This window comes from Chiloscyllium punctatum, chromosome 46, assembly GCF_047496795.1.
Source record: "Chiloscyllium punctatum isolate Juve2018m chromosome 46, sChiPun1.3, whole genome shotgun sequence".
NCBI lineage: Eukaryota > Metazoa > Chordata > Chondrichthyes > Orectolobiformes > Hemiscylliidae > Chiloscyllium > Chiloscyllium punctatum.
Window position 1 is genome coordinate 36,838,658 of NC_092784.1, and position 16,315 is coordinate 36,854,972.

At 42.1% G+C, this 16,315-nt stretch overlaps 1 protein-coding gene across 1 annotated transcript in view; it reads right to left on the bottom strand.

Annotated features, from left to right (window-relative positions):
- The window catches only part of atp13a1 (ATPase 13A1), a 98,446-nt gene that overhangs the window by 37,378 nt on the left and 44,753 nt on the right, over positions 1-16,315 (bottom strand). Inside the window, exons 11-12 of the mRNA XM_072564041.1 lie at positions 15,663-15,800; positions 1,943-2,063 (exon numbers count right to left, since the gene is read on the bottom strand). Of these exons, the coding sequence (XP_072420142.1) occupies positions 1,943-2,063; positions 15,663-15,800 (259 nt within the window). The remainder of the gene's footprint in view (positions 1-1,942; positions 2,064-15,662; positions 15,801-16,315) is intronic.

The window sequence follows — 16,315 nt, forward strand, 5'->3', positions numbered from 1 at the left end:
CAGGATATCCAGATCCCTCTATCCCAAATCTCTATAATCTCTCACCATTGAGAGGATATGCTTCTGTTTAACTCTTCCTGGCAAAATGGAAAATTTCACATTTTCCCATATCACATTCCATTTGCCAGATCTTTGCCCACTCCCTTATCTATATCCGCTTTGTAACCGCCCATGTCCCTTCACAACCTACTTTCCTACCTACCTTTGTGTTAACAGCAAATTCAGCAACCATATTTTTCTGCCTTCGTCCAAGCCTGGGACAATGCTGTAAATGGATTCCATAGGTGGTGGTCCCGGCAAAGTTCACATATATACCATCAGTAAGGTTCGGCTACCGCTTTTCTCTTTTAAACTTTCCCCTTCTCATCCTAAATCTATGTCCCCTAGCTTTTGACATTTCCACCCTGGGAAAAAAAGACTCCCAACTATCTATCCCATCCATGCTACTCAGAATTTTAATCCACTTCTATCAAGTCACTCTTCAGCATCCGGCCCTCAAGTGAAAACAATCCAAGTTGGTCCAAAAATATGGCAGCCAGAAGTGCACACAATCCTCCAAGTGTGGTCTAAGTGTTTTTTTACAACTGCAATTGCCAACTTTTACTCTCAAATTTCTAATAACATTTGGTAGTAGCAAGACTTTTGCTGTCAGCATCTCACTTTAAATCAATATGGACTATCTTGATGGTATTGCTGGTGACGGGGCATCACAGAATCCCTACAGTGTGGAAACAGGCCATTCAGCCCAACAAGTCTACACTGACTCTCTGAAGAGCATCTCACTCAAACACCTCCCACCCCCTCACCTTATCACTGTAACCCTGCATTTCCCAAGGCTAATCCACTGAATTTACACATCCCTGGACACTATGGGCAATTTATCATGTCCAATTCACCAAATCTACACATCTTTGGACTGTGGGAGGAAACCAATCGGGAAGAATGTGCCAACTCCAGACAGACAGTTGCCCAAGGCTGGAATCGAACCTGATGTTGTAAGACAGCAGTGCTAACCACTGAGCCACTATACTGCCCCAATCTGCTAGGAAAGACATTTTTTTAAGAATGCAGTTTAACTTTGGCCAAGTTAATAATCTGGTTTAAATATAACTGGGAGGGATGAGCTAGGACCTCTCACTCTGCCAAGAATCAAAATATAAACACACAAGCAACATAGCAAATGCATTCCATTTACAACAGGTTAGGGACCCCAAACTGTCCTTGATTTTAATTTTTCTTCTTCCATGGGCTAGAACCATTTCTGGCAAGGCCAACATTTGCTGCCAATCTCCTAACGGTGCTGGCAAGATGACTTCTCAAATTGACAGAGTCCATCGGATGCAGAAAATGGGACAGTGCCGCTCCTTTATAAAGATTGCTGAATGTTGAGATGAGGTATTGTTTTCAGAAGACACTGTGCATGCTGCAGAGTGTGATTCTGCCAGCATGCACAACAAACTCCCAATCTCAGCTAGGCTCAGCAAAGGTCCTTGAATTTTTTTTTGAAGGGGAAGAAGTGGTAGGCAAGTGAAGCTCTGCATTTTCAATAAGAAGATACATTTGGAAATAAGATTGGACTGCATTCTAAGGTACTCTCACAAAGAACAGCTTACTAAATTAATGCTACTATTTAAATGAAAGACAACTCAAGGCACTTCAAAGGAGCATAAGCAAGGTGCGATGTCTTAAGGAGCACCTCAAAGCACTGAACAATAAAAAAAGAGTATTATATTGAGGAACGAATTCCAGAGCTTTGAGTCTAGAAGGTTCTTCAAAGAATGATGTGACAATAGGAAGTACGGATGCAGAGTGGCAAGGATTAAAAGAAATTGGGAAGAGGGGAACTTTTAGGTTGGGGCAGAGGAGAAAGAGAGAACACAAAGGAAATAATGCTAGTTTTGGCCACCATCCATGCAACTGTGCTCCAAGAAGGAATGCTCACCTGAGTCCTGCGACCCCTCTGACAACCAGATTATCACTCGTCAGAGTGCCAGTTTTATCGAAGCAGCAGAATTCCACTTTCCCGGCAAAGGGGATTCGGAAAGGTTCTGTGCAGTAAACGTCTGAAAGAGGAAGCAGCAGGTAGAATGTTACTGTTCCAAGCATCAGTCTGCAGAATTTACTGGTGTGAAGTTGAATCAAATACAAATGTTTTGCAGGAAGGCTTTCCTAAAGACTGCATTCTTACATTATCACGGTGACGAGACCATAATAAGGTTTTATTGGCTGTAAAGCAGTTTGGAACATCCAGAGGTTGTGGAAGACACTATGGAAATGCACGTTTTTTTTTAAACCAAATAACTATTACATTTGGTCTTGAATGAAATACAGCAATTTCATCAGAACATTTAGGCTGAACTAGAAGAGCTTGTACCTCCTTTAGTATGGAAGATTACAGAGTAATTTGATAGGGCAGGCAGGATAAATCTGTTTTGTTGGCAGGTGAAATAGTAGATCAAAAGGGACATGGCCTCAAGATCTAATATTCAGGATACTCAAAAGCAGTGAGGAAGCAGTTCCTCACACAAAATGTAATTGACACTAGCTCAATCCATCACCTTAAACTAGAGAGGTTTAAGGGTGGGGGGGGGTGGGGGGGGGGAACCCATCAGGCCTTCTCTAAAGGACATCCCTAATGCCCTTTAGGGAAGGGAACAGCTATCCTCACCTGGTCTGGGCTACACAGGACTTCAGATCCACAGCAATGTGGATTTTTTTTTAAATAGTCTCTGGGCAATTAGGCATGAGCAATAAATTCTGACTTAGCTAGCAACCAGTATCCAGGTTAATTCCCAAGAGCATTGTGGGTCAACCCATAATAGGTGGACTGCAGCAGCCCAAGAAGGCAGCTCACCATCACCTTCTCAAAGTCAAGTAAGGAAAAGCAATAAATGCTGATCAGCCAGCAACACCCAGATCCCACAAAAATTAATTTTAAAAAATCTATGACATCTCTGCAATCTCTTGGCTTCAACAACAATTAGTGATAGTTTCATGGACACTATTATGGAAGCTAGCTTTCAATTCCGGATGTTAAGTGAATTGAAATTCCAGCTATCATTTGATTAGCAGCCTGGGCCTGTGGATTACTAGTCTAGCAACTATACCACCATGCTGCTGTGTCCTCTAGAACAAAATTTTGTTATTCAGGAGTATTAAGGAATTGGAGGTCACAGTTCACACTCTTCTCCCAGCTTTAATCTCTATCTATGCGAAGCTGGAGAACTTTACACCAACAACAATACCACCACCACAAATTACATCAATTTCCCCAAGCTAGAGAGGAAGTAGCATCCCTGGTTTATGCTCTCAATTACTACGTCCAGGCTTTTACTTGGAAGGCAGGTATGAATCAGGTTTCTTATCCATCCTTAACTGCTCTGGAAAGGTAGTCAAGCATTGTAGTTTGTGGGGTCAGAAACCTACAGAACTATCAAGAAGGGTGTTCCAGGATTTGAACCAGGCAACACTGAGGGAGTTGAGAGTGTGGTGCTGGAAAAGCACAGCCAGTCAGGCAGCATCTGAGGATCAGGAGAATCAACATTTCGGGCAGAGGCCCTTCATCATCCCTGATGGAGGGCTTATGCCCAAAATGTCAATTCTCCTCCTCCTCAGATGCGGCCTGACCTGCTGTGCTTTTCCAGCACCACACTCTCAACTCTGATGTCCAGCATCTGCAGTCCTCGCTTTTTTCCAACACTGAGGGAGCGGCAACATTGCTCCAAGTTGTGACAGAGTGCTTAGGCTTAGAGGGAAACCTGAAGGTGGTAGTACTCCCATACATTTGCTGCCTTTGCCCTTCTGATTTTTTTTGATTTTGAAGGTGCTATTAAAGTAGTTTGGGTAAGTTGCTGGAGTGCATCTTGTAGCTAGTACACACTTATCACTCTGCATCGGTGGAGGAGGAAGTGAATGTTGAACCTGGTGAATGAATTGCCTATCAAGGCAGACCCCGTGTGTCCAGGAAGGTGTCGAGCTTCGTGAGTGTTATTGGAGACACACTCATCTGGACGAGTGTAGAATATTCCATCACACTCCTGACTTGTGCCTTCTAGGTTAGTGGTCAGGCTTCAGGGAGGCAGGTGAGTTACTTGCCATAGAATTCAAAACCTCAAACCTGCTGTTGTATCAATACGATGGGTCCACTTTAATTTCTAATATTTGTTACCCGCCTAGAATGTTGATAGTGCAGGATTCAGCAATAGTAATCTCATTTGAGTGACAAGGGGTATTGGTTGAATTCTGCCTTGTTAGAGGTGGTAATTGACTGGCATTTCAGCAAAGTTGTCACTGCTGTACTGAGCACCCGGAACATTATAGATGGGATATTCATGACACTCCACCCCCAGTCAGTTTTTTTTAAAACCAGCTATCACTATTTGTGACAGATGTGAGAGGACTACAAAGCTTAGATCTCATTCACTGGTCACAGCATTACTTAGCATGGTCAATCAAACGTTGCTTTCATTACTTAGCATGCAAGTAGTCCTACATCGTAGCTTCACCAGGTCGACTACTCATTTTTAGGTCAGACTAGTCCTCCTCGTGACATTCCTTCCTGCATCCTTCATCGAATAGGGTTTATCCCCTGGTAATGGCACAGTGGGGGAATATGCCAGCTCACAAGGTTACAAATTGTGACTGAATAAAAATCTGCCAGTGGCCCACAGCATCTCATGGATGCCCATGAGAAGTAGGTGATAATCAGCAATAGGCTCCCTTGCGTAAGTTTAACTTAACACTACAAGTCTTCATGAGATCAGCAGTCAACATTGAGGACTCTTAGGCAATTCCTTCCCAACAGTATACCACTGTGCTGCTACCCCATTTGGGTTCATCCTGTCAGTGAGATTGGACACACAGAGATGGTAACGGTGGCATCTGGAACATTGTCTCTTGGTACAGAGTGTGACTTCATCAGACTGCTGCTCAATCAGTGGATACAGATTTTGGTAAAGGTGTTAATAAATAGAACTTTGCAGGGTCAGACGTGCTGTGTTTGCCATTGTCATTTCAGGTGACTTGGTCAATGATGACTAGTCCGTCCAGTTTGCTACAAATCCATGGCTTGTTGGGCTATTTCACAGGGCAGGAAAGTGCCAACCACATTGTTGTAGGTATGAAATTACATGCAGGCCACACCAAGTAAGAATGGAACGTTTTCTTCACTGAAGGACATGAAAAGCGAGCCTCAGTGGTGAAAGGAGCTGGGCCCACCAAGCAAGACGACGACCACTTCTGGGAAGGTGATTTGGAAGGAAATGGAGAAAGGAAAGTAGATACCCCCTCACCTAAAGTATTTGTTTTTGCACCCTGTTTGAAATATGCTGATAGTGACAGCTGAGCTGAAAGTAGTATATAATTAAGAAAAGACTGAATTTGACTGTCATCTTTTACATTAAAAAACCCCAAAATATTTCACTGATAAATACTGGAGTGGGCACGAAGTCACAAATAGATTAGCTAACGTAAAAGGGTGGGTCAGGCTGATGGGGCAAGAGAAGGGTTATGAAAGAGGCTAAAGAAAATTGGTGACATCAAGAATTCAACAAGCTAGGTCCTCGGGTCAAAGAACATAGGAACAGGAGGTGGCTATTCCTCCTCTCAAGCCTCTTCTGCCTCTCACTAAGATCATGAAGCATCCATGTCAAATCAACATTCTTTCCAACAAAACTAATTTATTTCAAATCATTCAATTGAAATGAGAAGGAAGGGGAGAATGTAAGATCAGGATTAAAAAAGGACAAAGTTGTGGAGTTGGCAAAAATAGAATGAGACAACACATTAGGAGATGGGGAGCCTTGAAGTGAGTACAGGATGCTGTGTATGACAGGGCACAAGTGGCAAGAGCTTTGCGCAAAGTGGAGTTTGTGTGGAGACAAGTGGAAATCAGGCCAAAACAAAAGGACACTGGAATTAGTCAGTCTTTATGGGACAGTAGCATGTATAGTGGTTCAGCTGTTATTAGGGAAGTGGGAATGAAAAGATTATAACAACCAATAGAATTTAACCTAATTTATAACTTCAGCAGATAATTAGTAACCCAACATAGATGGTCAGTCACCCAAAGCCAGCATAGCCATTAAACAAAATTAGAAGACAGTCAAAAGCAAGGTTACACACAGTCATCACCCCACAACATCATCCATTTTTGACTGAAGAGGCTTTGCTGTTTGGCCAAGAGAGGAATTGGACTGAAGGGTATGCTTCGGTGCTATATGACTATGATAAACTGCACATAAATAGAAAATTTGGCCCAACCAGCCCATGTCAGCATTTAGGATCTACTCGAGCTGCTTCACATCTTTTCTAATCTGAATCCACTACCACCTTTATCTGCTTGTCTAGTTTCCCCTTGAAGACACCCACTGTATTTGCATCAACCAGTCCCTGTGATAGTGAATCACACATTCACCCTACCCACTTGGTAAAGAAGTTTCTCCTAAATTCCATATTTGATCTCTTGGCCATTCTCTGGATGGAGTCAACTGTTTTCTATTCAAAAATGCACTTTTAAAAAAAAAATAAATTCCTCAAGCATGGCCTGTTTCTACACTGTAGGGATTCAATGCTACTCTTGGGAAATAGGGCAGAAATAGGGGAGCACTTTGCGACCAGTGCCCATAATTCTATTAAGTTTAAAATAGTAATGGAACAGGACAAAACTGGTCCACAGGTTCAAGTTCTAAACTGGGGCAAGGTGAATGTTGATGGAATTAGACAGGAGCTTGCAGTAGTTGGTTTGCAGACAAAGAGACCTCCAGCAAGTGGGAAGCCTTTAAAAGTGAGATAGCCAGAGTTAAAGGTTCCTGTGAGGGTGAAGGGCAAAGTTGAAAGGAATAGGGAATCCGTGATGACAAGAGACATGGAGGCTTTGACCAGAAAAAAAGGGGAAAGTATGGCTCAGGTATAGAAGACTGGGATCAAGGGAATCCCTGGAGATATACAGGGATACAGGAGTTTACTGAAGATGGAAATCAGGAGAGCAAAAAGGGGGCACGAGATAGCCTTGGCTGAGAAGAGATTCTTTAAGTATATTAAAGGAAAAAGAGTAACTCGAGAGAGAGAATTATGACCCCTCAAGGACCAAAGTGGACATGTACGTGTGGAGTCACAGGAGATGGGTGAGGTCCTCAATGAATATTTCTCCTCTTTGTTTACCATAGAGAAAGACAAGATGACTTGGGAACTTGGGGAAGTTAGTCGTCATATATTGCGGATAGTCCATATCACAGTAGAGGTGATGTTGGACATACTAGAATGTATGAAAGTGGATAAATCTCCTGGTCCTGAACAGATGTATCCAAGACCACTGCAAGAGGCTAGAGAAGAAATTGCAGGGACCTTGTCTGATATTTTTGCATCATTAGCCATGGGTGAGGTCCCAGAAGACTAGAGGGTAGCGAATTAGATTAGATTACTTACAGTATGGAAACAGGCCCTTCGGCCCAACAAGTCCACACCGCCCCGCCGAAGCGCAACCCACCCATACCCCTACATCTACCCCTTACCTAACACTACGGGCAATTTAGCATGGCCAATTCACCTAACCTGCACATCTTTGGACTGTGGGAGGAAACCGGAGCACCCGAAGGAAACCCACGCAGACACGGGGAGAATGTGCAAACTCCACACAGTCAGTTGCCTGAGGTGGGAATGTTGTGATCTTATTCAAGAAGGGCTGCAAAGAAAAGCCTGGGAACTTTAGTCCAGTAAGGTTAACATCTGTGGTGGGTAAATTACTTGAGAAGATTCTGGGAGATAAGATATACATGCATTTGGAAGGACAGGGTTTGATTAGGAGCAGTCAGCATGGCTTTATGCATGAGATCATGACTCTCAAATTTGTTCAGAGTGCTTTGATGGAGTGACCAGGAAGGTTGACTTGGGCAGGGCAGCATACATAATGTCTATGGCTTTCAGTAAGGCCTTTGATAAGGTTCCGAATGGTAGGCTGCTCTTGAACTTTAGATGGCATTGAATCCAGGAGGAGCTAGCAAATTGGGTACATAACTGGTAGGAAGCAGAGGGTAATAGTGGGAAGATACTTGTTGCATTGGAGGTGTGAGACTAATGGAGTGCCTCAGGAGGCAGTGCTGAGCTCTATATCACCGATTTGGATGTGAACGTACAAGGCAGGATTAGTAAGTTTGCAGATGACACTAAAATAGGTGGCATCGTGGACAGTGAGGAAGGTTATCAGAAATTGCACCACGACCTTTATCAGCTGGGGAAGTGGGCCGAGAAATGGTAAAGGGAGTTTAATATAGATAAATGTGAGGCCTTGCATTTTGGAAAGTCAAATCAAAGTAGGAGTTTCATGGTGAATGGTAGGGCCTCAAGGAGTGTTGTGGAACAGAGGGATCTTGGAGTTCAGGTTCACAGTTTTCTGAAAGTAGAGTCACAGGTAGACAAGGCAATGAAGGCGGCTTTTGGCACACTGGCCTTCGTCAGTCAGGGCACTAAGTATTGAAGTTTGGAAGTTTTGTTACAGTTGTACAAGACATTGGTGAGACCGCACTTGGAGTATTGTGTTCAGTTTTGGTCACCTTACTAAAGGAAGGAAGTTACCAAACTAGAAAAAGTGCAGAAGAAATTCACTAGGATGTTGCCAGGACTCAATGGTCGACTTATATGGAGAGGCTGGACAAGCTAGGACTTTTTTTATTTAGAACATAGGAGGACTGAGGGGGTATTTTAAAGAAGTGTCTAAGATCATGAGAGGTATGGATAGGATGAATGCATTCAGTATTTTTCCCAGGATTGGGGAAATCGAGGACTGGAAGGCATCAGTTTAAGGTTAGAGGGGTAAGAATAAAAGGTGGAATGAGCTACCAGCGAACGTGGTAGAGGCAGGTACATTAACAACATTGAAAAGGCATTTGCACAAATACATGGATAGGAAAGGTTGAGAAGGATAAGGGCCAAGTGCAGGGAAATGGGGTTAGAGTGGATGAAAAATCTGGTTGACATGAACCAGTTTGAGCCAGAGGGCCTGTCTCCATGCTGGAGGACTCTAAATTTTTTCATAACTTTAAAGGGCTCCATTAGGTTAGCTTTCACCATTTCTTCGCCCATTAAGACACTCAGATTATCAACCCTCGCCTGATATAGTCACCCACTCATTTCTGGTATCATCTTTGTCATTCATTTCTCTATTACCTCTACATCCTTTCTATAAAATGGTGTCCGAAATACACACAATTGAAGTATAATCTAAAGATGACTTGAAGCAGATTCAATATTAATACCCTACTTTTCAATTCTACCTTTCCAAAAGCAAAATCTTGTTGTTGGTTTGCCTTTTCTACAGCCTTGCTAACTTGTGGTGAAACTTTTAGTTCATTGTGCATTTATTCCTCTATCTCACCTAGATTTGCAATTTCTAAGTAATCTGCGATCTCTGTATCCTTTCATACATTGAGCTTTATTTGCCAATAATTTGTCTATTCTGCAAGTTTAATCAATATCTTCCTACAATTTTTTTTCACATCCTTCTCAGTGTTGACTGTACCCCACCCTTTGTGGTGTCATCCACAAAGTTAGAAATGGTATTTGGATTCTAAAGTCCAAATCAACAATATAAATTGGGAACAAAAATTCCCAGAACTGATCCTTATGGAACATCACTTCCCAACATCTGACAACACTAACAACTATCTTTTATTCTCAAAGACAGATATGAACAATCCATTCTGCCATTTCTTCCCAGACTATTGCCTCTAGCCTTATTCAGTACTTAATTACATGGCTGTGTACGAAAGATCCTTTGAAATTCATTAAAAGTTAGAGGTTCCTATTTGTATGAAAATCATGCATAAAGTATCAAGCATTTCTGCATGTATGGGGAGCAAATTCTGTCAGAGGGCAGAGCCATCTTCCTACCATCACCAACACAACCCACCTGTGATGAATTTTGCATGGACATTAAAATTACAGCTTTGAACCATTTACTTTTTTTAAATTCAAGTATGTTTTAAAAGTATCAATCTTTTCACAAAGTCAAAGTTATAAAACTTGTCTCAGTCTTTTAAGAATCTCCACACTGACCCCAGTTCAAATACAAGAATTCTACTTCCAGTAACATCACAATTTTACAAAATCACATCAAAAGAAACATCAAATATTTCTGCAGTGTAGACTCACTTGTGGGTTCTATTTGTCTGCAAGACAACTCACAATTAACAGTTAAATACTGCAGGTGAGTTATTTAACTGTCACGCACTGAAAGACAAGAAACTCTTCCCTTCCTGATAAATTGCATTTCACAGACGCTGTAGTCATCTGAAGCCAATCTTAAACAAACACAGGCACCACGCTTGTACATCAGAGAACTTGTTCATCTGATAGGGAGCACCCCATGTCAAGCTTCAACCAAAGATTTATTCCCACTTGAGAAATAATATCAGCACTAAATAAAGAGCAAGCACTATAGTTCTCTCATCAATGTCATAATGAAAGGATACACCAGCCCAGTGAACCAAGCCAGACCCAAATGGATTCTGCTTGTGAATCAGCACCAAGTTCTCCCTTTTCTCATCCCCTTCAATACCTCCGTCCCTCCAAAATCTGAAGTTTCTGATCAGAGAAGGGTTTGCCGTCCCTGGGAAGTAGCTAATATCCTACTCCCAAAGCCCATTATTTATCACACACAACGATACATGTTATTCAACCACAGGATGCATCATACAGCAAGAGTCACCGGATAACAATCAAAAGTAACAAACATCAGCTCATGTCCATTCCCTGAAGGAATGGAGAACAATCAACTGAAGCATGCCTGGCTAAGAATAGCAAATAATTCAGACCAGGGTTCTCATCAGACATCCTGTTGAACAGATAATTAACCTGATGGATATACTAAAGAAACCTGACAGAGGAACTACTTTTTGGGCGCTTGTGGGCATTTGCACAAGTATTAAACTATCCTTTCCCCACCAGCTCCCAAATCAGCATCCCCCCCACCCCCCACCAAAAATAGGAAATACCCTCACTAAGCCACAATCCCAACACCATCATTTTATAAAACTGCTTACCATTGAGTGCACACTAACAACAGGCTGAATTCATACAGCGCCTTTAACATCGTAAAACATCTCAACATATTTTCCCAGAGCTTATCAAGCAAAGTTTGACATTGAGACAAAAAGCAATGACCAAAAGCTTAACATAGGGGTATGTTAAATGGAGTATGTTAGAGGAAGAGGGAGATAGGCAAAGATTTAGAGGTTTGGGGAGGTTCACAGCTTTATGATCTTGGTGGCTGAAGATATGGTTAACAATGGATATATTAAAATTGGGGATACACCACGGGCCATAATTGAAGGACTGCCGGTATCTTACAGGGTTGTAAAGCTACAGAGGGTTGAAGAATAGGGGCAAAGCTATTTGGAATCAAGCATGAGAAATTCAAAAACATTTGAAGACACTTCACAGAAGCTTGATCAGACAAAAACTTGACACTAGACTGATGGGTGAGAAGACACTCCGGGAGATCAGGCAAGCACTTAGTGACCTCCAACATGAGGTCACAAGAAGAGACTTTGGGGTTGTGAGCTTTAAGACAGCAAGCAATTGCTGCTGGAAAGCTCAGACTAAAAACCAACAGCTGCGAGGTCTTTTTATATTTTTATCTTCATTCTCAATGATGCATATAACCTAAAAGGAGAGATCTTTCAGGCCTGATTTCTGTCACACAAGTAGCCCATGAAAAATTAGGTTGTTTAAAAAATATAAATTCTGAAGTTTAAACACTTCACTCTACGCCTCCCTACTGCCCAAATACCATCTTACCCCACCACATTGCTCTCTCAATTGTACACCCACCCTTCTCTCTCTCTGGGTTCACAAGTTACAACTCAAAAGGTGGTCACAGCTGGAAAACGTTTGGAAGCAGAGGTGAGCCTTAGCTCAACAGCTGAAAGCAAAGTTACCAATCATAAAGCAAAATTATATTTATATTTAATTTGCATTAAATAAAAACACAAAGCTTAGATAAACTTCCAAATACTGCAGTTACTGTACTAGTAGTCACAGAATCCCAACATTGTGGAAACAGGCCATTCAAGTCCACACTTCATCCCTCCCCTCTCTGAAAAGCATCCCACCCAGTGCTACCTCCTCCCCAATAATCCTGCATTCCCCAAGGCTAACTCACCTACCTTGCATATCGCTGGATGCTATGGGCAATTTAGCAAGGTCAATCCACCCAACCTGCATATCTTTGGACTGTGGGAGGAAACTGGAGCACCCAGAAGAAACCTATGCAGACACAGGTAAGAATGTGTAAACTCCACACAAACAAACAGTCACCAGAGGGTGGAATCAAACCCGGGTCCCTGGAGCTGAGAGGTAGCAGTGCTAACCACCGTGCCCCCCTAATGTGCCTTTTATACTATGCATTTGTAATCATATATAAAGAAGCTAAAGCAGCATCATTATTTTTGAAAAAAGTCTAAAATATTTCTTACTCTCACTTGGTTTTTCTGGTTCTGGTCTCATATCCAAATTAACCTCCCGTTATCACTGCTGGCCTTGCCTTCACCTGCCAAGGTCCTGAGCTTTGGAATTCAGTGTCTCAACCTGACGCGGTCTCTCTCTTCCTCTTCAAGGTGGTTTTTGAAATCCACCTTCAAGACCATTCCTTACCTTCACCTCAACAGTGGTGAGAACATGAATTTTACTGGCTCTTGAGGGAAAACTAGGAAGCATGAGGAAGCATTCTCTCCATCAAATGCCTGAAATTTCTCGTGAAGCACCCTGGAACATCTATTGAAGACTTCATGGAAATGCAACTTGTGGTTGGGTGACCTCAGTTTGCTATTGTAGTGTGGGTGACATACTTGCTCCCCAATTGCATCTTTATTCGGTTGCTACTTTGTTTAAACCATATATTCTCAGAATTGAGAATGCCATGCTGTGTGGAACCAAAACACTTGTGTACTAACCTAATGCATTTTTGCATGTAGGTTTGTACTGATTTTGATTATAATGCATATGTTTCCCTTCCTACACCCAAAGAAAATGATGCAGCATCTCGGTGATTGCAAATTCAGTCCTTAGACCTCTCCTAGCAACTCAAATGGTCTTTTGCTGAGAGTCAGGTAAATTAAGTGGTTGAGATATGTAACAAATATTCCTGACCCATAAATCACACAGGAAGAGAGAACACAGTGACTTTCTACATTTTTCACTCAGAGTTGGTTTGCCAAGCCATATATCTAACTTGGCCTTGCTCTGAACATCCCAGAGAGATTTGCATTGCCAACCTCTTTCTTTATTAGGATATAAATTCATATCAGCACGATTACCAAGAAAGATAACCACATGACATGCTAAATAAAATTCTCTACCACTTACCATATTACCATTGCCTTTTAGGTTTTGTTTGGTACAAGTCACGAGGAACACTACGCTCAGCCATTACCTATACAATGTTAATCGGTCAAATAAGGAAAGCTCACTTGACACGGTTCAGTTTTTAATAATGTTTTCATGAGGCAAACAGATTTGATGCTCAGAGTCATTATTGTCATGGAATTTTATAGCACAGAAGGATGCAGTTAGCTTATCATGCCTATACTAGCTCTTTGAAGGACTTTGCCATTTAGTTCCATAATCCTGAGCATTTAAATCATCCTCTCTCTCTCTCATAAAAGCGGGAATAGATTCTGCTTCATCCACCATTCTGGTCAAAGTAAAATTCTACTAACCTCTGCACTCACTCTTTTCCCTCTGCTTAGTAATTCACCAAAGAGTCAGTATACCTCTAATTTGATATCAAAACCCCTCATGATTTTGAGCAAGTCTATTTCCTCACCTTCTTTGCTGAATGAAAAAAAGTTTCTCTTGCCTGCCTTCATAATGGGAACCTCTTAGCTCTCTCTTACCTTAAGAAATCTCCTTTGCACTCTCTCTGGTGCCAGGACATTTTTAAAGACATCTAATTTTTTTTAATTCATTTATGGGATGTGGACATTCCTGGCTGGGCCAGCATTTATTGCCCGTCTCAGTTGCCCTTGGAGGTGGTGGTAGTGGTGAGTTGCCTTCTTGAACTGCTGCAGTCCACCTGCTGTGGGTTGACCCACAATGGCCTTAGGGAGGGAATTCCAGGATTTTGGTCCAGTGACAGTAAAGGAATGAAGATATATTTCAAAGTCAGGATGGTGAGTGGCTTGGAGAGGGAACTTGGTGGTGGTATTCCCTGTATCTGCTGCACTTGTTCTTCTAGATGGAAGTAGTTGTGGCTTTGGAAGGTGTTGTCTGAGGATCTTTGGTGAATTTTTGCAGTGCATCTTGTCGATGGTACACACTACTGCTGCTGAGCGATGGTGGAGGCTTGTGGATGTCATGCCAACCAAGCGGCTGCTTTGTCCAAGATGGTGTCAAGCTTCTTGAGTGTTGTTAGAGCTGCATGTATCCAGGTAAGTGGGGACAATTCCATCACACCCCTGACTTATGCATTGTAGGTGGTGGACAGGCTTTGGGGAATCAGGAGGTGAGTTGCTCACCATAGTATTCCTAGCCTCTGACCTGCTCTTGTAGCTACTATGTTTATGTGGCAAGTACAGTTGAGTCTCTGGTCAATGATAAACCCAAAGATATTGATAGTGGGGGATTCAGTGATGGCAACACCACTGAATGTCAAGGTGCAGTCATTAACTTGTCTCTTATTGGTGATGGTCATAGCCTTGCATTTATATGGTGTGAATGTTACTTGCCATTGATCAACCTAAGCCTGGATATTGTCCAGATTTTGTTGCATTTGAATATGGACTGCTTCAGTATCGGAGGAGCCATGAATGGTGCTGAACATTGCACAATCATTGGTGAACATCCCCACTTCTGGGAAGGTCATTGATGAAGCAGCTGAAGATGGTTGGGCCTAGGACACTACCCTGAGGAACTCCTGCAGAGCTGTCATGGAGCTGAAATAAGTAACTTCCAACAACCACAACCAACTTCCTTTGTGTCAGGTATGACTCGAACCAGCGAAGTTTGCCCCCTGACACCCACTGATTCCAGTTTTACTGGGAGACAGAGACAATACTGTGTGGTCAAAACAGTAAGTTGTGGATGAAGACTTAACAAATACGTTGCATCAGTATTCACTGAGAAGGACATGGTGAATGGTGAGTTGCCAGAAAGGTACGGTGATATTCTGTTAAAACCCAGCATTGAGACTACAACCTCCCATCAGAGTTTGTTGACGAGCAAGAGAGTTGGAAAGGGCGGATGCCTTTGGACAACTTTCTACCCATTGATTTAAATCTACATTCACCAACTGCAACATCCCGGAGGCTGGTGAGATTGGCTAACTTAGATGATCAGAAGGGAAGGAATCAAGCAGAGGGATCTCCTGACCAGTTTTCCCCAGTTATCACTCAATATAGGGTCTTTGGGACCAGCTTTCAATTGGTGGCACTTTCGCCTCTGCATCGTGTTCAAGTTATACTCCAGAATGGTCTACCCTTGTTTCTAGATTCCGTTTGAAGATAAAAGCAGCCATTACCAATTCAGACATTTTCGTTTACTTGGCTGCTACAATTATACTTTAGCCAACAATGGTTTCTGTATGCTTGCAGAATGTAAAACAGCCCCTAAAAGTACATGCATACCTTGACTATGAACTTTTACAGCTTTCAGCTCCACACAGTACTTACGGAGTTTAGCCAAGGCAATAAGAGAAGTGTTGACTGCCAGGGACAATTCAATTGGTAGCTCAGGAGGGACAACAGACGTTAAGATTAGTGTGCACTCCAAAAATAACTTGTAACGGTTTCTGTTCGGGTCCTTTGTACCTGCAAGCAAGAACACAAAGGTCCAGATACGTTCATAGTGAGTAGGATTCTTTGAAATAACTAAAGTGCTTCTCACTTATGCCAAACAGGAGATTTTAGTGACATCTACAATCACCAGCTTGAGATCCAGAAAGATTGAGCATTAAATAGCCTTTAAAGTGCATACTTCTAACAAGGAGGAAGCATTAATTACCATGCGGCTCATTCATTAGAGCTCTTTACAATAGAAAATAAAGCAACATTGGATATTATAAATCGTTTTCACTGGAGAAAATATATCAGAATGTACTGCATGATCTAATTATTATTAAACAGAGATAACATCTATCGTGTGATGGATGTTTCATATCTAAAAAGATCCCCATTTACAAGATACTTGTATTTTTGAGGTCCTACTGTTTGGTCCAATTGTTCTAAAACTGCCAATTAAACAGTCATGATGTTTTTTTTTTAAGATTACTTACAGTGTGGAAACAGGCCCTTCAGCCCAACAAGTCCACACCGCCCCGCCGAAG